Source organism: Marmota monax, unplaced genomic scaffold (genome assembly GCF_021218885.2).
Source record: "Marmota monax isolate L192 unplaced genomic scaffold, Marmota_monax_Labrador192_F-V1.1 WCK01_AAM20220418_F8-fsc00040, whole genome shotgun sequence".
Classification (NCBI taxonomy): Eukaryota; Metazoa; Chordata; class Mammalia; order Rodentia; family Sciuridae; genus Marmota; species Marmota monax.
In genome coordinates this window covers 13,896,109-13,919,226 of record NW_026692782.1, presented here as the reverse complement: position 1 = coordinate 13,919,226, position 23,118 = coordinate 13,896,109, and the positions used below count along the sequence as shown (strand labels likewise).

Below are 23,118 nucleotides of genomic sequence, written 5' to 3'. Positions count from 1 at the left end.
CTGTGCCCTAACCGGCCAAGCCCACCGACTAGAACATTCCACCTCCAGATTCCCAGGGCTGTCCTCTCATTCACGTCTCTTCTGGAAGGTCACCAGGGGTCTCTGACACCCCATCGCTCTCCACAGCCTCACCATAGCTGACGAGTATTTTCACGGTCCTTTTTGCTGACACGTTACATACACTTTTAATTTGCTGTCTGAATCTTCCCACTTAGGACGCACCCTCCAAGAGGTCGGGAGTCTCTGAGGACACAGACGAGCCTCCCTTGCCACCCGTGCCCTCCATTTGCAGGGCTGGAAGGATGGAAGCGTCTGTTATGGAGAAAGGAATGGAGCCTGTTGACTATCCTTCCAGGATCCAAAGTCACAGAATTTTAAGAACACAAAAAAATCCCAGGCATCAACTAATTCCAGAGTGTTCCATTAGTCCCCAGAGTTTCCTAAAATCGCATGAGAAGTGACACCTACCGACATGTTCATGATTTTTTTGTGGAAAGATAGCTTTCCATAGCTTTCATTATATTCTAAAAGTGGTTTATTCCTTAAACCAAAAGTGAAAAATCCTCTTGGCAACTTCCTTCAAGATAGTTGAAAAATCTAGTTTTTCAAAGAAGCAACCTGCAGGTCACATGCCAAACAGGGACAGGGTTCCAAGCAGTATCCACCTGATCCCTAAAATGCTTCCTCCTTCCAAACCCGCCCTCACCGTGTCCCTTGACTGACAGCGAGGATCCAAGTGGCCAGCCTGTCCCTGGGGACCACTAACTCCCAGAGTAGCTGCTTCGCCATGCCCACAACTAGCCTCAGTCAAAGCAGCCGAGCATGACATTCCCCTTCCCAACAATTTAATCATTCACAAATCTGCGTGTGGAGAGAACACCAGACGGGGTGCAGACCGCATAGCCCAGGCCTCCGGCCATGGCCGTTCCTACCAGCACAGTCCCTAAAGGGCGTCTCACAGGCCCTCCTTACCAGGCCCCCCGCAGAAATAAAGAACTCATTTTCCTGCCCTGCTCCTCACGGCTCCAATTTTGTCTTGGTTTCCTACAATGGTAAATGCCAACAAAATATGACCCCCCAACACACACACACACACACACACACACACACACTCACACACACACACACACACACACTCACACACAGCACGGATTCCCAACCAGCTATGCTGGGATGAAAGAGAACGAGAAAACATACTCACGGCCTTTGGGAGGAGCGCAGGGAGGGAGGGCAGAGAGACAAAGGGCAGGGCATATCTGAACCTCGGCCAGAAGCACTGGACGGTCCCCTCCTCTTAAGAAAATTCTCCATATCTCGTCCCCTCACCCGCAGCTTCACATTCCCAGATTTCAGGGAAACCACGGTCTGAAAATATTAAGTGGAAAATTCTTTGCCAGGGGCAGCGGCCCACACCTGTAATCCCAGCAGCTCCAGAGGCCGAGGCAGGAGGATCGCAAGTTCAAAGCCAGCCTCTGCAACTGTGAGGCCCTAAGCAACTCAGTGAGCCACTGCCTCTAAGAAAACTACAAAATAGGGCTGGGGATGTGGCTCAGTGGTCGAGTGCCCCGGGGTTCAATCCCCGGCATCCAAAAAAATAAATGAATAAATATAAAGAAAAGTCCAGAAATGAACAATGCATAAGTTCAGAATAAGTTTTATTATGATACAGTAGAATTGCTCTATTTTGTAATTAGTTGTGGTTAATCGCAGACTGTGCCAAATTTATAAATCACACTTTATCGGTATGTGTGTATATGTGTGTGTACATGCACACACATGCACACGCACACACATGTGGTAAAACACGGTACCCAGGGCTTGGTCCTGAGTTTCCAGACCTCCTGGGGGCTGTGGACTGTACCCCCATGGACAAGGGGAGCCACGGTGTTCAAGGCAAGCTCTGTGAGGGGCTCAGAGTCACATGAGCTTCTCCCGAGGGGACAGAGACTCCCTGAGTCACCCCAGGAAAGGGGCGATTTTCAGACCTGGAACTGGAAAGCTCAGAACAGAGGTGGCTCCCGAGGGCTGCGGGGTCTCTCGCCCCATCTGCCCCCTCCCGCCATCAGCTCAGTGTCCTTACAGTTCTCCTTTTGTAGCTTTGACAGCCACGTGACTTCATTTTGCCCAAGACTCTGCTCCACTCTCCTGTGGCTTCCGGCCACCCTCTGTCCCTGTAGGGAGACCTAGCTGGGTGTGCCTTTGTTCACGCTCCCAGGAGAGGGAATCCAACTGATCACTTATGTCTCGGTGCCAAACCACATGTTCTGTCCAGGCTCTGGAATGGCCTCTGTGGGTAGGGAGGGGCACCAGGGGCCAGTCAACATGGCTGCTGGCATCTCACGGGGAGGAAGGTGAGGCCACCAAGGCCCTTCCTCAGTCCTCTGCAGAGGCCGTGGGCAGACAGGTACAGGAGCCGCGTGTCGTTAGGGATCTAGCCCAGGCTTTGCAATCACATGCTTGCCCTGAGTTCCGAGGGCCAACTGTAACTGCTCAGGAATTCCACGAGCTGTTTGTTAATCCACTGCGAGTTCTGAAATCGGCCACCGTGGGAGTATCTGCACCACAGATGTTGGCAAATGCTACACATTTGGACGTTGTTTTACCACCTCCGCCACCACCACCACCAAGAGTAAATTTACCAGAACATCACGACAGCACTGGTGGTTAAAGAGGAAGGAAAATTAAAAAGGTCAAGGTTAACAAGTTTCCCCACCATCTAACACCATCTGCACCATTTCCCTCCCCTTCACCCACCCTGTGCCCCCGCAGAACAGCTAACGTCCTCATTATCCTCTTGGCACAAATGCCTGCCATGGAGCCAGCCCTCACCACGCCGAGCCATCCCCTAGCCTTCCTAAAGTGAATGCTCACTGCAACAAAGTCCAGGCTCTTCCTGAAACTCCTCAGTTCCTCAGCTGCAACAGACTGCTCCCCTCAGCTCCTATAACCCCCTGGACCCTCCCACCAGCCTTTCACACTCGGCCTTCCTTCCACGACAGCAGGTGATGGCTTCAGACTCCGGGGTCCTTCGCCTCATGATGAACATCCCAGGACCTCACCACGCCTGCTGCTCTGCATCTTCCAAGGGCTGAGCAGACGCCTCAGCTGGACACCTGCCAAGTACGTGCTCAAGGAGCAGAGACGCTCTACGTCCACGAGACTCCAGTCACGCATCTCTCCCTGCTCCGACCCCTGTGACTCCAGGCCTGAGTGACTGAGCCCTGACTTCTGCAGCAGCAGCAGGAGCACCTCAGGCCAGATGACCTCGAAAGGCCTGTGCCTGGGATCCAGATGGGATCTAGAAGGAAGGCGAAAACCAGGGATCGAAGTACTGACCTGACAGCTGCAGGGTCACAACTTAAATAACATCAGCCCCCACGTGTACCAGTCAGCGCAGCCTGCTAGACAAAACAGCACGGCTGAGGGGGGTTAACAGCAAAACTGATCTTCTCACCGTTCTGAGGCTGGAAGTCCAAGATCGGGCTGCCGGCTCAGTCGGCTTCTGGTGAGGGCCTCTTCCTAGGTTGTGGACGGCCACCTTCTCTCTGTGTCCTCACATGACAGAGACGGCAAGCCCTGTGCTGTGTCTCTTCCTATAAAGGCCCGAATCTCCTTACGAGGGCCCCCCCTCATGACTTCAGCTAAACCTAATTATCTCCCAGTTTTCCCCCAAATGCCATCACACCAGGGGCCAAGGCTTGAGCATACGAATTTGGGGGTGTGAAACCAATGGCCCAGGGCCACTTGAGAAGTCTGCGAAATCCACGTGGCAGAGGTGGCGGGAAGACAAAAGCCGCACATTTTCCACCAAGAAACTTGTAGGTTCGGTTTGTGTCTCTCCATACAAAACAAGCAGTGCTGTTTCCACACCCTCATCGTCAAATGTGCCCTAGAAAGTCTTAGATTCACTTAGATGGATGGGAAGGGACCGCTAAAGGAAATGACAGAGGCACTAACGCCAGGGAACTGTTGTTGGCTGCGAGTGACCTCTGTCCGGGATGAGGCGATCCCCACTCCCACTGGCCACTCTGCACTGGCTCGTGCCCCTGACGGTCAGCGATGACTTAAGCATCTGGCTATCACAGACCCTTGGCTCTTCCTTGCCATGGGCCAAATACTCCTTCTATATGATTAATCCGTTTATTTTAATGGCTCCCCTTTAATTTTCACCTTTCTTTTCTTTTCCATCTGTGTACAGACGTGCCCATGGGGGTGGGGACATGGCCGCATCTGGGGCCATTTTAACCCAGAAAGGCACTGGGTTAAAAGTGAGCGCTTTGAAGGTGTTTGAACTGGGAAAGAAAATGGCCTGGAATGACGGCCAGATTGGGTGCAAAGGGCGCCTCGCGAAGCCACTGCTCGGTCAGCCAAGAATTTGGTGTTTCAGAGTTCATTCTGAGGAACAGTGTGTCGGAAATGTAATTGGAAGTTAAGGCACAGTAAGCTCAGGTAGCAAGAACGGGCGCCTTGGTTCAACCAACCACGAATCAAGTTTTCATGTACCCGCTAGGTTTCCACAGAGTGACCTGCTTTTACTTGTTTAGAGTCCTCAAAAGATTTTCTTTTTAATTAATGTCTTAGCTATTTTGCTGCTGTGATTAAAAGACTCGACCAGCACCACTGTAGAGGAGGAGGAAGAGTTTATTTGAAGGCTCATGGTTGCAGAGGTCTTAATCCGTAGACGGCAGGCTCCATTTCTCAGGGCTCAAGGTTAAGACCCTCACAACCCTGTCATTTCTCCTCTGAACCTTTTTGCATTGTCTCACCATGACAATGAAGTTCATCTTTACACTTAAAAAAACCTGGGCACCGTGGTACATGTAATCCCAGCAGCTCCGGAGGCTGAGGCAGGAGGATCATGACTTTAAAGCCAGCCTCAGCAACTTGGCGAGACCCTAAGCAACTTAGCAAGATCCTGTTTCAAACTAAAATATAAAAAAGGGCTCGGGATGTGGCTCAGTGGTTAAGCACCCCAGGTTCAATCCATGGTACGAACATTTTTACCCTCCTTTTAAATACTTTGGGAAAGATTCCTGAGAGTTTCAGGGAAATCTCAGAACTGGAAGCCAGATGAACGAGATCACAAGGTCAGTCTCCAGTAGAGAAAATTGCTTCTTTGCGCCCCGGGTCACTTAACCAGTCTGAAGAGTGTCCACTCTCTGCCAGAAGTCAGAAGAGATGCTATGGGATTAGAGGCAGCAAGTGAGGAAAATTTGACCTTGAAGGAATGGGCTTCTTAGCATCAAAGCTTTTTCTACACAAATGAAGAATTCAGGAAGTTGAACTTGACGTCAGCTTCAGATCTGGATTTATTGGGGGGGGGGGGTCAATGAATGTGGCCTTCCTAGCACAGCTTAATTAATTAGCAGAAATTTCAAAACCTGAAAATTCTTCATCCTCTGAGAACCTAAAAGGCAGTAGAAAAAAGTGTCTATGTTTTACAGATAAAGAAACAAAGTGAGTTGGACCCCCAGACTGCGTCTGTAATGGAGAACGGAAAACAAGCCCCTAGGTTCCTCATCTTGATGTCAATACCTCTCGGTTACTTTCACTCCCCTCTTACCCCACAACCCTAAGTGCCCCAGAATATAGAACAACGTGCTTTTATGAGATGGATAATTCCTAAACTTTACTTAGAACTGAGAATGAACGTGGAACTCTCAGTGACTCCTTCAGCAGGGGGAAAAAATAACCCCAAATCCTCTAATCTTGCAAAGGATAAAACCCTGCCACTCAAGGCTGCAGATAAACTCAAGAAGATAAAGGCGTGTGTGCTCAGCGGAACACGGAACACGTCACATTCTAGATATTTCTATTTCCTCCATCTGTCGTTTCTTGATAGGAGCAGTTTCAGGAACACAGATGCTACATTTTTCCTGAGGCTTCAAAACTGTTAGTAAATGCTTCCCAACATGGAATTTTGGCCCCTGGGAACTAAAAGAAATCAAACCAAAAGTTAAGAAGGGGGGAAAAAAGAGCAAATGAAAACAAAAATCCACATGTCTGTGTGTCCTCTCTGGTCTTTAAATTTTTTAGTTTTTTGAGGTTTTTTTTTTTTTTTTCTTGCACAAGGATTGAACCCAGGGGCACTTAATCACTCAGACACTTACCCAGTCCTTTTTATTTTTTTATTTTGAAACAGGGTCTCACTGAGAAGGTTAAGGCCTTGCTGAGGCTGTCTTTGAACTGATGATCCTCCTCCCTCAGACTCCCCAGTCACTGGGATTATCGGCATGCGTGCGCCCCTGCACCATCTAAAACGTTTAGTCTTCTGGACAGCAAATGAGGGGCTCTGTCTTTCCCTATCTAGAATCGATCCCCATGTCACTGCATTGTCAGAATCAAACAGCCACCAAAGGAGAAAGCAATGGGGCTGATGATTTGCTTCGTGGAGTGAACTATCTGCTTTAGAAATAAGTCGTCAAAATTCAAATTGAGCAAGCAGACCCACATCTAATTCAGGAGAGAAAATACGAGGCAGATGCTGAATTTCCAAGACTCTTGGCTTAGATCAGAGCTTAGACATAAAAAGAATTCTTCTACGGACTCCAGCCATCTCTGAATTTGAGAGCTTCCGGGTAGACCTCCCAGGAGCTATCAAGCAATCTGAAAACAATCTTGAGTGCGGTGCTAAGACTGCCAGAGATGAACTGGATGCCAACCTCTCCTGAGGCACAGGATCATCTTCTGAAAAAGTGTTCCAGGGTGTTCTATATACAGACAACCCTTGGACTCAGTCTTCCTGGGGACAGGCTCACAGGCAAGCTTGATAATATTCCAGATTCTTTCCTTGATGGATTCGATCTTCAGATTCTGTGATAATCTAGGTGGTAGCACCATAAATGGCCTAGGATTCCTGGTCACAAATGTTTGTGAGTTCATGAGGCTGGAGACTTATTTCCTGGAACCTTCCCAAGCCCAAGAGAAGGAAGCCAGCCACTATGTAGCCCTGCCTACTCTTCCTGAGTGTTTTCTACATTATTTCTCCTACCCAACCCTCCCACTGGAACACAGGAGGTACTCAGCAGATGGGGACTGCCTCAGAGCACTAAGCAGGTTGGCCAGAGGAGGGGGGACTCACACCCAGGATGGTGTGACTCAATCATCCCTGTTAGTCACTGGGAGTTCATCCAGTTACTCATTCATTCATTCTTCATCCCAGCCTGCCCTGAGTCAGTGAGTACTAAAAAGCACGGGACAGTAAGCAAGAGTCACACTGCCCAGAGACCCCTTGGATTTTCAAACATTTTCCTGGAAGATTCTTGCAAGATGGGCCATATCTGGCCTGGAGGCTTTAAAATGAGAAATATGTCGGGATCTAGGCTGGACCTTTGAGGACAGGTTCAGAGACGAGCAATATTAACTGCTTAGTAATCAGCCCTGCTCCGCAAACAAGGGCACCGATTGCCGGGGAGGGGACCGTCAGACAGCTGCTGCCTAGCAAACTCCAGATAGCGATGGCCAGCTGCCCGCAGCACCAGGAAGTGCGCTAATCTCATCCTACCTTCTCCCTTGGCGCAGAGCCTCCTATGACCTCACAAAGTCAAAGAGTCATAAAAAATTTCAAAAATGCTAGCCACAGGCAGCTTCTCTTCAAGCTTCACTGGGCAGCAGGTGGTTCCTGCATCCACCGTGGCAATGCTGACCTCAGCCTGACTTGGCTGCAAGGTGCTATGCCTGCAGAGCCAAGGGTCGTGGCCACGGTTGTGATGTCCAATCAATGCCGTGGCTCCCTCGTCCTCAGGACTCAGACAGTGTCTACTAGTGACACCGCTAGACTAAGAGATGCTTTTATAGGAATGCTCCGTTTTGTTATTGAAATACTTCCTCTTACAGAATACTAGAGCAAGTGTTGAACACCCACTGCCTCTCAAAACACAACCCTCCCACCCACCATACTGGGTCGTCTTTAAAGAGGAGAGAAGTCACACGCTGGGTCGAACGGTTTCTCTACCGTGAAACAGAACTTAGATCCTGACACCAACCGACACAGTAAAACCAAAATGAATGAGATGGGATTCTGCAGGCTTTAAAATCGCAAGACTAACGTAAACGTGAGAACTCCATCTTCCCTTACCTGAGGCAAATTCCTGTATTTTTTTAAATTATAAACAGAGAGACTAAGTGTGTCGTAAGTAATTAATTGACTGGAAGAAGACAAAGTGTCTTAGATTATAAATGACCACCAAGGATTCCGGGAACACTTGTCAAGCTACTTTTTTGCCAGTGTGCACAGGAATCAGAGCCGGAAGATGGCACAGAAGACCTGTGTGTGCCCAACCCGGCCAGGACAGCCTGTGTGACGTTTCAGTTGCTGGGTCTCTACGGCAGGGGTGGCAACGGACACTTCCTCCAGTCACAGATCACATTAATAATAATAGGATTGTTAAGCTAAATTTATTTGTTTGAATTGGTTAATGCAATCGCATTGCACAAAATTCCATAAAAACTCTCCTTTCTACTTCTGACCCCAGATCACCAACTCCCTTCCAAGAAACAATCAACGGACTCTCCTTGTGTGTGCTTTCAGCATTCACAGATACAGAGGTACACTTCTGGCTGTTAAATCCAGTGCCTAAAACAGTGGCTGACACATAGTGGGCACCACAAAAACACTTTTTTTTTTTTTTTTGGTATCAAGGATTGAGCCCAGGGGCATTTAACCACTGAGCCACATCCCCAGCCTTTTTATATTTTTATTGAGAGACAGGGTCTCACTAAGTTGTTTAGGGCCTTGCTAAGTTGCTGAGGCTGGCTTTGAACTTGTGATCCTCCTGGCCTCAGGCTCCTCAGCTGCTGGGCAAAAACACTTTTTTAATGAATCAAAACTATATATACTGTTGAGGGCCACAGCTGAGTCGGATGACGCATGGCATATTGCCAGAAGGGAGTGGTTGAAAGGTGATGCTAGCGAGCCATTGAGATGATGATGGTTATGTTAAGCTGTACTTTCAATTGTATATTTTGACCTTTACTGTTCCGAGGGGGAGTGCTGCGAGTGGACCCCGTGGAGGGTGAGAGTGGTGGAGGGTGAGAGTGTTCCCAGGGAGCGTGTGTGGAGTGCTGGTGGAGTTCGCAATAAAGAGTTGCTGTTTTGAACCTACAAGTGCTTCATGGCGGCTCGGTGATTTGTGCCCAGCCAGACTGCGGCAATATACTTTTGGTATATTGCTGTTTTACTCCAATATAGCCTGGAAACCGTCCACAGCAACGCGTTATGTAGAATACCTTGTTCTAAACCTTCTGTTTAGGTTTAATAGACACACAGAAAAGTACACACACCATCTAAGTACTTCTCACTAAATTTCCACAAACATTCGGAATACACCCACCTCACCAGTACCCAGACCAAGGAACAGAGTGAACACCACCAGTAATACAAATGCCCTGAAGTCCTGCTCACCAGAACATCCATGCCTCTACATCAGGGGAAACCACCACCCCTTCTGAGACTTCTGAGAGCTCGGGCTGGTCCGCCCTGCACAGGCGTGAACACAGTGCACTAATGCATCTCATCCCGGTGTCAGCCGCCTTCTGCTTGCCTCTGGGTGCAGGAGACCCGCCAGTCTTCCTGTGTGACCACGCAAGCACGCGATCTCCTTTATTATCCAACACGGCACATCACTGAGTTTGATTCCTTTTTGTGGCTATATGGTACTCCATTGTAGGTATATGCCATTGTAAGAGTAAAAGAAATTAAAGTTAAAGCGTAAAAGTTAAAGAGTAAAAGACCGGGTGTTGTAAAGTTTCTAAGCTGCAAGGTCTGAGTTAAAATGTAAAGGATTAGGTATTATTAGGTTTCTATGCTACCTGCAAAACCTGAAATCCCTGTAGCTGTTAGGACAATACTGGAATTGCCCAGTAAATATTCCCACTGACTCCCTGGTTGTCCAATAACTGGGGACTCTGTGTAACTGGTCACGTAGTCCTTTAGGCCCTAAAACCAATCAGTTTGAATGTGTACCCAGTTTAGAAATGACCTATCACTCCAGCCTGACCTGTTCCCGCCAATGAATGAACTAATCATGTTTAGGAGTTGTTGTTTGATTTTCCCGCGGTGTATAATGATTTGTTAAAGGAGACTGTGATGTATGTAAAACCCCTGCCCTCCCAAAAAAAGTGTACTTAAGCAGTGCTCAGCCCCTGCTTGGGGCTCTGGGCTGTTTCCCCTTCTTGAGTGGGCACGGAGCCCCAGCATGCTGGTTCAATAAATCCCCTTCTGCCAATTGCATGAGTGGTCACTTGGTGGTCTCTTTCTCCGACGCTTCGCCTGACCCTTACACCATAAATTACTAAGACCACTCCAAATTGAGCAATTGCTATAATGAATAATATAATGAAGTTTATCCGTATCATTTTTCCTTACATGAATACATAGATGGGATAAACTAAATAATTTCAAAGTCAAATGCTATATGCATTTTCAATTTTAACCATTACTATTACAATTGGATTTTTCAAACCATCATGATTCCAGAGACAGCAGTATTACCAGATACAACACTATACTAACTTCCCAATATTTTTTAACCTCAGGATCTTTTTTTTCTTGAGACAACAAACGTGTGAGTATGTTGCCAACATCGTTGATTTAGAAAAAAACAGGTAACCATCAAAGTTCACAGAAGTTCTCGGAGTCCGGCCAGATGGAGAACAAGACTCTAAAACATATCATACTGTCATGCTGTGACAGACAGGCCTTCTCGGCGAACCACAGTAAACAGCAAGGATAACCTGCTACTGGTTCCTGTTCTGAAGAAGCCCAAAGCCCAGAAGGAGTGCCTCTGATATCAGGTAAACAGGAGGAGTCTGTTCCCGGAGAAGAGTGGTGTCTCTGCACGAGAAGGGGCCTCAACTCCCTGTCGTGGACACAGCTGCCTGTTCCTATCCCAAAGACTGCACCAGGGGAAGCTGAATCATGGGAGAATGAGGTGCCTGATCCAAATGGCATCATCGGTTCATTCAAGATTCAGATCTAAAAAAATATTCATGCTCTTGGACTCCCAGGTCATTATTATCCTCCTCGATCATCAGTACACGCTTCCCTCGACCCTGCACACAAGCCTGGAGGTGGTGAGAATGTCACATTACTTATTAAATGTTGTGACTGGTGTCAGGTCACTACCACTGTGCCGTGGACCCCGAAGTCTTGGGTCCACAGCAGGAAGGCCTGACCACATCAGAAGTCAGTGGCCAAAGCATGGACCACAGGTGTCCCCCACTTTACAGGCTCAAACCTCCTGAGATGCCCTTCCTTCCCAGAACCCTCAAAAAGAGGAAGGTGCTTTAACAGCCGGCTCCCATTCATAACCAACCTTCACCTGGGGAGGAGAGAGAGAGGATGGGGTGTGGGGAGAGAGGACCGGGCCACTTTTTCCCTCTTGAGATGCAGATTTGAAAAAGAAACTTCCTCTCTCCCAAGGCAGCTACCAGACAAACAAGTCAAAACAAGAACCTGCTACCAGCAGAGGGATTCTGGATCAGTCATTTTATGCCTCTGGGGCCTTTTTTTTCCCCTCTATAAAATGAGGGTGTCAGCCAAGAGCTGGTGTCTGCAGGCTCTGAAGATTTTACGGTGCTCTACATAAAAGGGCCAAACTGTGGGGGTTTTATAACAGTCGGATGTCTTAGCCTTAAAGCTCATCTCTGGCAGGAAAGCCCAGGGCAAGAGAGCCCCGCGGTTCCAGCTCACAAAGTCCAGGTACAGGGCAGAACACACCTTGCCCCAGGTCCACAGGTGCGGCTGGGCCCAGGATGTGTCCTTAGTCACCTTGGCTGAGTCAGCAAAGAGATGTTCTCAAAAGGGAGTTCGTCTCCGCTGCCCCCTCCTTCCCTCCACTGTTGTCAACACCAGGCTCCTCAGGGAGGGAGGCGGGGGTCCAGCTAGGATGGGTGTGGACGTGAGAGAAGATGGAGCCGTCGGGGCAGGGGGATGATGGACAACAGGCTATGTGATGGCGCGGAGCTTGGTGACACACAAAGCCCACTTTTGTCTCCAGCTCGGAAAGGAGCTGCCAGCAATTCAGACCATTGTTGGAGGGAGCCCCGACTGCCAGCCCAGGCTCCCCGAGGACACGGCCCCAGCATCGCCTGGAAAAATACCATCCACACGCTCATCGGCCGCTTCCCCTCGCTCACCCACATCTGCCTGAAAAGGATCTCTCAAAAAAGCATTTCTTAAAGCTTAACAAGAGAAACCCCAAGAATGCCAAGGTCAGTCAAGGTCACAGGATCCCTAAAGAATCATGCCCTTGAGCATCCAGACCTGTCATGGGGGATGCTCACCTTTTAGATGGAGGAGAAAACTATTTTTCCCTTTTTCAAAATAATGAGTAAAGAACAAACTGTGTGACCTCAGGCACATTCTGGGACTCCAGTGATCTGGGTCAAGTCCATTACAATTCATTTCAAAGTCCTGGATGAGTCCTTTTTTTAATCTTTTGAAAGGACTAAAAATCTTCTCTATGCATGAGGCAACACTTATGTCGCTATATAGAATATAGCTGGGAACAGGCCAAGTTGGGAAGCATTCAGCTTTATGGAAAAACTCATTACGGTGAGATCTGATTTCTTACCTTCAAACCCTTAAAAATTTAGATGAGGGGAAACTGAAAATCAACTTTTTGGTACTAGGGATTGAGCCAATTAACAAGTAGCATGAAAAATTTGACCACCACAAAAATTTTGGCAAACTAACTTTCTAGCATGACGACTTCTGCTCAGCAGCACCTCGGAGGGGCTCTGAATCACATTTCTTCCACTCTGTGTTCCACAGGATCTTACCTTTGCCCCTTAATTACCCGGCGTGCAGTACCTGTGTTCTTGTTATAAAGCATCACAAGTGGCTGGGCACGGTGGTGGCACACGCCTATAATCCCAGAGGCTTGGGAGGCAGAGGCAAGAGGATCGCAAGTTCAAGGCCAGCCTCAGTAACTTAGCGAGGCCCTAAGCAACTTAGTGAGTCCCTGTCTCAAAATAAAAATATAAAAAAGGGCTGGGAATATGGCTCAGCATCTAAGTGCCCCTGGGCTCAATCCCTAGTACCGAAGGAAAAAAAAAGCATCCTACGTAAGTCCTTTTTGGTAACAGGAGGTGAATGAATCTCCATGTGCTGCTTCTTCCTTAGGCCACGCCTTCCGCAGCAGGTGCTCAATAGCCTTTCTGGAATGCCTTGTCCTCCATAACACCCCATGAGTGGAGAGGGCTGGATCAGGCCCGCTGCTCCTTCCCACCTAATAATAAATGCAACCTTCACCATTTCAGGTCCTCTCCGCCCCTCACTCACACACACTTTTGCTTGCGTGGTTTATGAAACCCACTTGCTCTCCTGTTCCAATGTCCCTTTTCCTAATGCCCTTCTCCTCTCTCCCAGGAAGCACACACAGGGCCGTCTTCTCCAAAGAGCGGTCAAGACCCTCCACTGGTGAGCAAGACAGGGCTGATGTGGACAAGGTGCTGAGGCTTCTCTGATGCACCCAGCACATGCCCACTGGGCCAACCGGGAGCCAGGGGCTATTCTTGGAGCTGGGCGTGCTGACCAAAAAGAGTTCTGACCTCACAGCTTTACCTTCCAGTGGGAGAGACAGACAGTCAACACCAGCAGAGAGGGAGAGGGCGGGACACCCAGGTGCCAACCTGCGGGGAGGTGCCAACGAGCCGGGGCCTCAGAGAAGAGTCTCTCCAAGGACAGGTTATTTGAAGGAAGACCTGGGTAATCGAAGAGAGATGAACGCAGTAAGGTGTGTGCATTCCACAGAGGGAGGGGCAGGTGCCCCGGCCCTGAGCAAGCCCAGCAGCGGACGTTAAGCCCGTGTGGCTGGAATGGAGGGAGGGAAAGGGAGGCGGATGTCCTAGCTGCCAGGGAAATACACAGGAGCCCAGCCAGGGAGGCATCAACTCCGGGTTTCACCTGTGACAGGCTCCCCTGGCCACTGTCTGCAGAGTGACTGACAGAGGAGAGCAAAGGAGATGGCCAAGAGGCCAGGCAGCGGCTCTGGGCAGGAGACGCAGTAGTAAACAGAGACAGTGTGAAGTGGGGCTTTGGGGACACATTTCAGAGGCAGGACAGATGACCTGGATGACAGATGGAACATGGGGCGATTCCCAGTTGGTGGCGGGAGCTACTGGACGGACATGGGAGAACTTGGGAAGGTGCAGGTCTGGAGTCAGAGTCAGGGAGGGTCAGACTCCTGTCCTGCACGTGGAAAGCAGGGGCTGCTCCTCTGAGAGCCAGGAGAGGTGCTTGCTCAGCTGGAGGGGACACCAGGACTGGAAAACTCTGGAGGGGACACCAGGACTGGAAGACTCTGGAGGGGACAGAATCCCAAAGTCCAAGTCAGAGGGTGAGGTTGCTCGGCAGCAGGTGGATAAAGGCGATGCAGAATCAATCCAGCCTGGGTGGTCCACGTTAGGACATCTGACGAGGCAGGAGGGCAGGGAGGTGGGGACCAGGGAGGAAACCATGGAGGTGGGGTCAGAAAGCTAGAGAAAGCACTTCAAGAATGAAAAGACAAACTGCATCAAATCTGTCTAAAACACAAACATGAAGACGCGCAGCGCCCCCCCCCCCCACACACACACACAGAGAAAGTGATTTCCACTTTCAATTCTCCCCACATGCACACACACCCCGTGAAGCAGCATCTGGCTCTGTTGCCCAGGCTGGTCTTGAACCCTGGGCTCAAGCATCCACCTGACCTCCCAAGTTGCTGGGAGGACAGGCGTGCACCACTGTGCCCAGCTGATGGTCTTCGTATCTAACTACAGTGGATCCTCATTATTTGAAGACTCCATATTTATGAATTTGTCTACTCACCAAAGTTTATTTGTAACCCCAAAGTCAATACTCCTGATGCCTTCACCAACCTGTGGCAGACCAGGGCAGAACAATAAATAATGGACAGGTTCCCAGCAAACAGGGTGACACCCTGCCTTCCTGTTTCAGCTCAACGTCCTTTTCAAGGTCTATCTATGGCGGTGGTGCTTTTCTTGTGATCTTTGGAGAACAGCCCTGGAGCGTAGAGCTGAAAGGTTAACCTTCTAGAGCACAGGAAGGCATGGGTGGATAAAACGCGTACGTTGGATACGCGTTCTTCAGATACGAGTTACAGCCCTGCTGGCTGTGAGTTCAGTTTTGGCAAATCAACTCTATATAAAGTATCTTTAAAAGAAACACATTAAATAAGGTGATGTGTTGGTCAGCTGATACAAACACGGTGACCAGAGGCACACAGGACCTAACCGCACGCTTCCATGAGAACCAAGGGCTCAAGACAGGAGTTCTCCTCCTCCCTGGGGGGAATGCTCCCCAGTCTTCATGGAACTGAGGAATGTACTGAACCCTGCGTACACCCTGTTCTTTCCTGTACGTATGTATATCCTATGACAAAATTTAAAAATCAGGCATGGTGAGATATTAAGCACAAAAAGTAATAATAAAATAGAACATCCATAACAATATACTGTAATAAAATTCCTGATGCCACTGCCCTGGCACTGTGGAGCCATTATTAAGTAAAATAAAGGTTCCCTGAACAAAAGCCCTGTCATACTGTGGCAGTCAATCTGAAAAGTGAGAAGGCTACTAAAGAGACGAACAGGTGGGTAGCATATAAAGCATGGATACTGGACAAGGGGATGCCTCATGGCCTGGCATGACAGAGCTAAGAGGGGAGAGATTTCATCACGCTACTCAGAACAGCGCACAATTTAAAACTTACGAACCGTGGGCTGGGTTGTAGCTTGGTGGTAAAGTCTAGGCCGAGCATGCTCAAGGCTCTGGGTCAAGCCCTAGCATCAAATAAATAAATAAAACTTATGAACGGCTCATCCTGGGATTTGCCATTTAATTCTTTCAGACTACTGTCGATCACGGGTAACTAGGACTGTGAAAAGCAAAACCAAGGAGGAGGAGGGCCTAGTGTCCTCACTCGGTATTTGCTGTGACCTCCTAGGACATCACCACCACAAATAAGGAGAACTCATAGGCTAACAAAGAGAAGGCTCAGCTGTCCACCAGCCTCCCTGCTCTCCAGTGAAGACAAGCAGGATGGTTCTGGCCTTGACAGGTGACGGTGTCCAGTCAGAATCCCACACTCTGTTCTTTTTGTTGCCTTCATGAGCACGGTTGCTCCTTTCTATGGTGAGTGACAGGAACAACGCAAGGTTTTCTTTTTCAATGACTGCTCAAGTGGAAAAGAGAAGAAAATATTGCAGATGGCAAGTGGGTATGGCCCTTGCCAAGGAGGTACTCCACAATGGCACCCGAACATGGGAAGGATCAGATGGCAGATGAACAGCTGGAGCTTGGGAACACAACATGGAGCCGACTTTGGTTTAGGAGATTGTTAGAGTCTGTAAACAAGTCAAAATAACACCTGGCATTTTGCCAGGGGAATGTTAGAGTTCGTAAACAAGTCTGGATGGTGCCTGGCAAAATGCCAGAGGGAGTGGTTTGAGAAGTAACAAAAGCAAGCCATTAAGTGTGGAGATTCCTGATTGGTTGACTGCTGTATCTAGTTTATGCTAATTAGATAAGCTGTGTGGAATGTATAAATACTGCTCCTGTCCTGCAATAAACGGCTCCCACTCCTGCTGTATCAACGTACACAAGTTATTCGTCACCCCCCGGTTATTTTGCTGCAGCCGGACTGCGGCAGGAGATTACATGGTTATGGGTGAGAAATTCATCTTCTGGGGACCTTGTTTTCCCATCTGGAAAAGGGGACAGCAGCATGTCCCAGCACTACCAGGATGACTTCATGAAACAACATGTGAGGCTGCAGTGCTCAAACGTGGGTCTCACAGGCCCTGTATGCCCTTCAAGTCTCTGAGGACCCCCAAAGAGCTTTCGTCCGTGTGGGTTATACCTATCGCTAGTTTCCCTATGGAATCCAAATTGACACTTTTAAAACATACTAATTTAAAATCACCATGATCCCATACACATCAGCAACCACACAGGCCTTTCATAAATGAAATTATTTTTCCAAACAAAAACACTTGGAAGCGTGGCATTGTTTTGCATGTCTGTCTATCACTTCAGCATCTGGCTTCTCAGAGGACGGCCAGCTCCTCCTACCCACCTCTGGGTCCAGCTGGTGCCACTGTACCCGTCACATCACCACTGGGAAAGTCCACGTTCACTTAACAGAGAATGACAACAAGCTAATGACATCTCAGCAGTATAATGCAACAACTTTTCATCGCATGAACCCTCTGAAAATATCTCCAAGACCCCTTCGTGGCCCTGGACCATAATGAAATAAACGATTCAAAAAGAACTTGTTCAGAAAAGTTTGGATCAGTACCTCACAAAGTAAGTTCTTAGTGAATATTAATTTTCCCGTCCTTTATCCTTAGCCTCAGTGTTCTCAGAACATGAGCATATGAGGGCAGGGACTTCCTAGGTGAATACAACTATGTAATGTCTAGCACCGTGTCACAGGTAGAGAGGTAATGGACAAGTGTCACTACTGTCACTGCTGCTCACGTGATTCTGTAACTAATTAGCCTTGTGATCATCAGCCACAGATTCCTAATCTGGGTTGGATGGGAGGTATGCCCCCAAAAGCTCCAGTGTTACTGCACAAGGCAAAGTTGTTAAATGATTGAGAGTTGCAACTTCACCTGTGGATTGATCCATTTGATGGGTTAGTAGTTTGAATGGATCACTGCGAGGTAACTGTAGAGGTAACTGTAGACGCATGGGGTGTGCCTTGGGGATTATACATTTTGCCCCTGGGCTCCTCCCTCCCCCTCTCCTTTCTTCTCTCCCCCCACCCCAAATGCCATGAGCTCAGGAGCCTCCTCTGCCACGCCTTCCGCCATGACATTCTGTCTCAGCGTGGGCTAAGAGCCATGGAGCTAGCCCGCCACAGACTGAAACTCTGACCCTGTGCAACCAAAACAAATTTTTCTCCTCTAAGTAGTTCTAGTCAGGTATTCCAGTCCCAGCAACGAAAAGGTGACTAACATCATCTGAGCTCAAATTCAGAGGGTCCAAGGATTTGACTGGGAATGAAAGTTACACTCCTGCTTTCTGACACTCAGCATTTACCTCACTTCTGACCGCAAGCAGGAAGCCACAGTTGATCTAGGAGTGCCTGTGACACTGCCACCAACAGAAACCACCGGTACTTTCATATAATATCACGGTGACTGCAGATATCTTGGAATCATATGAGCTCATCACTGATTCAAAATTATAGTAGCTATTATCTGGATCTCACTATTTAATGCATTAATAATAAAAAGCACACATAATATCTAAAAATTTGAAAAGGAACTTGACAACTTTATTTCAATACAATGGGTCTCTCTTTGAATCATTTGTACTTCACTTGATGCATTTAGAAATATCATTCTAAGGGCCTACTGGTTTCACTGCTTTGCCAAAGTGGTGCATGTTCCCCAAAAGGCAAGCACTCCCTGTGTGAAGCAATTCACTGTACCTCTTCTGGTACCAAGTTCCTCTCCTTCAAAGGAAACTGGATGAGTCACTCTAAGAACCCTCCTCCCAGGTCACTGTCACACCCCAGCTAGTGCATGAGAAATATGATGTCCACAGAGAGGAAGAATCGGATGAGCAGCATCAGCACATCTGGATGCATTAACAAAGACCCCCAAGAATTGGGCTTAATCTTCAATCAGTATGTGAGGATCTACTCTACACGAAAATATGCTTTTGGACTAATTGGGGCAAGCACCGCTAAACCATCAAAGGGCTAACACTGAAAGCAAATATTTCCCCAATTTACCTTTTCTCACACTATAGAAAGAGATACTGGAAATCCCAACATGCAATAATGTATTACTTTTGGGGCTGGGGTTGTGGCTCAGTGGTAGAGCACTTGCCTAATATGTGTGAGGTTTTACTGACTTCAATTCACAGCACCGTATATAAATAAATAAGTAAATAAAATAAAGATCCATCAACAACTAATAAAAATTAAAATAAAATAGTGTACTACTTTGCAAAAAATCCATAACCAACATAACCCGTGGCTGTTCTTGACATAATGGTTTGTCTGGAAGCGGACTTCAAATATGCTTTAATAATTCAAAAACCAATTTACATATTTGTCACTAATATCTGCTTAAAATTCATATAGAATTTTATACCTTTATATATGTGAAAGAGAGCAAGAGAGCGGGAGAGGAAGGTAAAAGAAAAAGGAAATAAAAAGGAAGCAAGGAGGAGGAGAAAATGTCACCTGGCCCCAGGAAAGTACACTTGTTCTAAGCACTTAGCACTAAGCACCTCACACTGGAGTACCAGAGTACTCTAAGTTCCAAGAATCAAGTCTAAGATACTCTTACTTGATAACACAGCAAACACACATGGGCCACTTAGACCCACTAAATACTAGAGTTTGAGTCAAATGTATTACATTCAAGGACTAAGAAGAACTCCCAGACCCACTGCACTACTGTCCCTATAGAAAAGTCTAGGCCATGTCAGGAAAAGCCAAGCAAGCACCAAAAGAAAACTAGATAGTGAAGACCATTAGCTTCATTGGACATAATCCGAATGCAGACCAAAGCTCTGCCCTCATGCACAGCCCTGCAGACTCCTCTGCCATGCCCAGCTACAGCAGGGGCTAGCTCTCAGTCATGGCCAGGTCTCAAGAGGCCCAGCCTATGATTTCCTTCACCCATGAACCATACCCCCACCAGCAGATGTGACACTGGTCCTGAACACTTTGTGTACTGTTCTTCCCTAGGATACATACCTATGATAAAGTTTAATTTATAAGTTAGGCACAGTAAGAGATCAACAATAACTTACAATAAAACAGAGTAATTACAACAGTATGCGGTCATAAAATTTAAGTGAATGTGCTCTCTGGAATTTTCCATTTCATATGTTCAGAACTCAGCCGGTAAGAGACACCGTGATTAAGGAGGAGGCTACACACACACCTGGCACACCTCCTGGGTGACAAGGATACAAGACCACAACCTTCGGCATCACTGATGAGCCTGAGAGGCTAAGCAGCACACTAAGTTATAGCACAATACAGGGACTGTGACGGAGGTTTGGGAAGATCTGGCAAAAAGCAAATTTGAAGGAGGCAGTGAGAGCAGACTGTGGGATGCAGAATCAGGAGAGAACTCTCGGCAGGGGACAAGCATGATGGGAGCAAAGTCCAAAGGAGGGACTCTCATGGCATACTGCTGCACCAGGGGGTAATGAAAGCAGCAGTCAGATAATGTGAAGAGGTGGAACCCCGACTCTGGGAACCATCCTGTAGGCCACGGAAGCCTTCCCAGCAGCCGGGAATCCAACAACAATGCAACTTCAAACAATGGCGTCAACACTTCAGTTAATGAGTTCTAACTGTGGGTTCTTTTCTCAAATTCACACCAGCCAGAATCTATTATGTCTAGTGAAGTAAATGTCCCAAATTACCTCCTGGGGCAATCTGCTTACGCTAGTACCCAGTGCAATCCAAATATTTTTCTTGACTGATGATAAGTAACACCAAACTGACTCCAGAACATGGGGGGTGGGGAGGATTAAGGAATTAAAAAGAAAACATCATACTTGCTCCTGTGACTATGGCAATAAAAACCACATTTTTGGAACATGTTTGCATTAAGTCATAATATTTTTGGAAACAGCTTTTAACCTAGTTAAGCAAAATTAGAATTGATAACATTTGTGTAATTAGTAATCAGCAATTAGGCACTGCTGAATATGATTTCATTCAGCAATTAGTACTCCACAATACTCAAATTAATTGATTTCATTTTTTTCTGGCCCCACCCCTTGATGCTGGAGATGGAACCCAGGGCCCGGGGCATGTTACTCACATCCAATCCTCCAGCTATTTTTGAGCATTTCACTTCCATAATTACAGGCTACTTCTGTACCTGGTGAGGAGTCCCAGTCTCCTATGAAGCCTCAGGACTGAACCATGACCTGGTGATTTGGGGCAAAAGAAATATCCCTACTCCCTTCTGAGCTGTAGCCATGAGAGAGCGCAAAGATTCCAAAAGTAACTTAAAGGCAAAAAAAAATAAAAAAAAAAAAAAAACCACTTTTTGAAAAAGAGGGATAATAATACACACTCAGGCTCACTCTGGATCAATCTAAGGATATAGTAAATATGAGAAGATTAAAAAAAAAAAAAAACCTGACTCATGGCCACGGAGACATCTAGAGATGTTAAGTGTCTGTGAAATTGAATTGGCTGTCAAAGCACAGGATAAAACCTTGGGGACTGCTCCCCCATAACCAGGAGGTGAGGGAAAAGAGGGGCACGGAAGAGAGTGGCGTAAGATTAAATTCCCAACAGGACGAATGAATGAACAGGAGGAAGTGATAAATTCTCAGCACACACAACAGTTTCTAGGAGAGGCTCCCTTCCAGGTCCAACTGCCCTGCTAATCGCCCGGCTGATGGTAGTAGCCTCCCACCAGACCTCAACCACCTCGCTCCTGGATGAAAAGTGAAAGCATCGCGGTTTTCCACCTGGGTCAAGCCATCCACTGTTTCGGATCCACGCCAACATCACAGGGGATCCCCGGGCGACCGGCGGCTGTCCCACACCGCGGTCACTAAAGCCACGCGCCAGCACAAGCCCGGTCCCGCAGACCCGATGCAAAGTGCTCAGGATACCCTGTGGGGAATCTCGGGGTTCGGAAGTGCATCTCACACCTCTCTCCCCAAGCTCGCGAGGGACCAGCGATCGCAGCCCCAGCCCCGGCCACCCCTTCCCATGCCACACTTCCTGTCCCTCCGTCACCTCCATACCTTTCAGCTTCCCATTTCGCCTACAACTGATATCAGGACTAGAGTCCTGGGGCGGCTTCCCACCCCAACTCCTCACTTCGAGAAGGAAAGTGCAGGAGGGAGCCGGAAGGCTCTGGCACCGCGAGCACCCGTCCCCAGCGTCGCTCTGGGCGGGCTACCTACTGCAGGAGCGACTCAGGACTGGACGCAGCGCGGGAGCGGCAGAGCTGCGGGCCCCAGTGGGCCACCCGCGGCTGCCTCGCCTGGACGTTCCTACCCGCAACGTGCTTCAGCTTGGGGACCACCGTCCCGAAGCCTAACTGCATTTTTTGCCACTCGGGTTCCCCAAACCCGGAGCGAGTTCCCCCACTGCGATCCCCTCCCACCCCCAGGCTGCAGCGGCCGGAGCCAGGGCAGCGGGAGCAGGGTCCCGGTCCGCCCGCGCCGGCGCCAGGCGGCCCAACTTTGCGCGAGCTTGGTCCCGCCGCTCCGGGCGAACTTGGCGGCGGCGGGGTGGGGCACGCACTCACCAACCCCGTACTTCTGCCTCTTGGTCGGGATCCAGCGGGCCATGGCGGCGACCTCGCCTGGCGACGGCGGCGGCGGCGGCTACAGCTCCTCCAGCGCCGGCCGCCGCCGCGCGTTCCTGCGCGCCCCGGGCTCTTCCGCCATGTTCGGCAAACTTCGCCCCGACTCCGCGCCGGCTGTCTCCCCGCAGCGCCGCCCCGGCTCGCGCCCGCACCGCGCCACCCGCGGTCACCTGCAGGGCTGGCGGCCGCGCCGCCGTGCGCGCCCCTCCCAGCGCCGCCCCGGCCCCTCCCGCCGGCCGCGCCCTCCGCCCGCCGGGGCCGCCTCCGAGCCCGGAGCCGCCGGCGCCGCCTCTCCCGCCCTCGCCCGGGAGGCCGACTAGCTGCGGCTCCGCCTAGCGCGCTCGCCGAAGCCGCTTCCCACGGCGGACTGGGGTCTAGCTCTTTCCTTTTAGTGGTCTGCCCTTTTCCCCGCCTCCCCACCCGGAGGAAGCCCTGGAGGCTGGATCCCGCGGGGCGGCTTCCCAGCCGCCGGCGTCCGGGGACTGGAGGCGCAGGGCACACCCGGGCAGCGGGCGCGGGGTGCGGGCTGCGCTCCCCTGCGCGCGGGAGTCGCGGAAGGAGAAGGAGCTAGTGAGTTTCTTCTCGCCTCCGGTGCCCCGTCAGCGCCTGCACTCTGCGGCGCTCAGTAAATATTTGTTGAATGAATGAGCAGTGCGCTCCGGAGCTCACCCCAGAACTTCAACAGACACCACAAGAGCCGGAAGCCCGGCTCCAGCGCAGACGCGTTCTGGAGCCACCGGGTGCAGCTTTGAAAGCAGGACTTTTGGCTACTGGTAAATAGGGAACTGG

General features: G+C 49.2%; 1 protein-coding gene across 1 annotated transcript in view; it reads right to left on the bottom strand.

The window, feature by feature from the left end:
- The window catches only part of Dock5 (dedicator of cytokinesis 5), a 186,785-nt gene extending 164,331 nt beyond the window's left edge, over nucleotides 1-22,454 (bottom strand). Inside the window, exon 1 of the mRNA XM_046447718.2 lies at nucleotides 22,270-22,454. Within this exon, the coding sequence (XP_046303674.1) occupies nucleotides 22,270-22,312 (43 nt within the window). The 5' untranslated portion in view covers nucleotides 22,313-22,454. The remainder of the gene's footprint in view (nucleotides 1-22,269) is intronic.
- Between the last annotated feature and the right edge of the window lie 664 nt (nucleotides 22,455-23,118).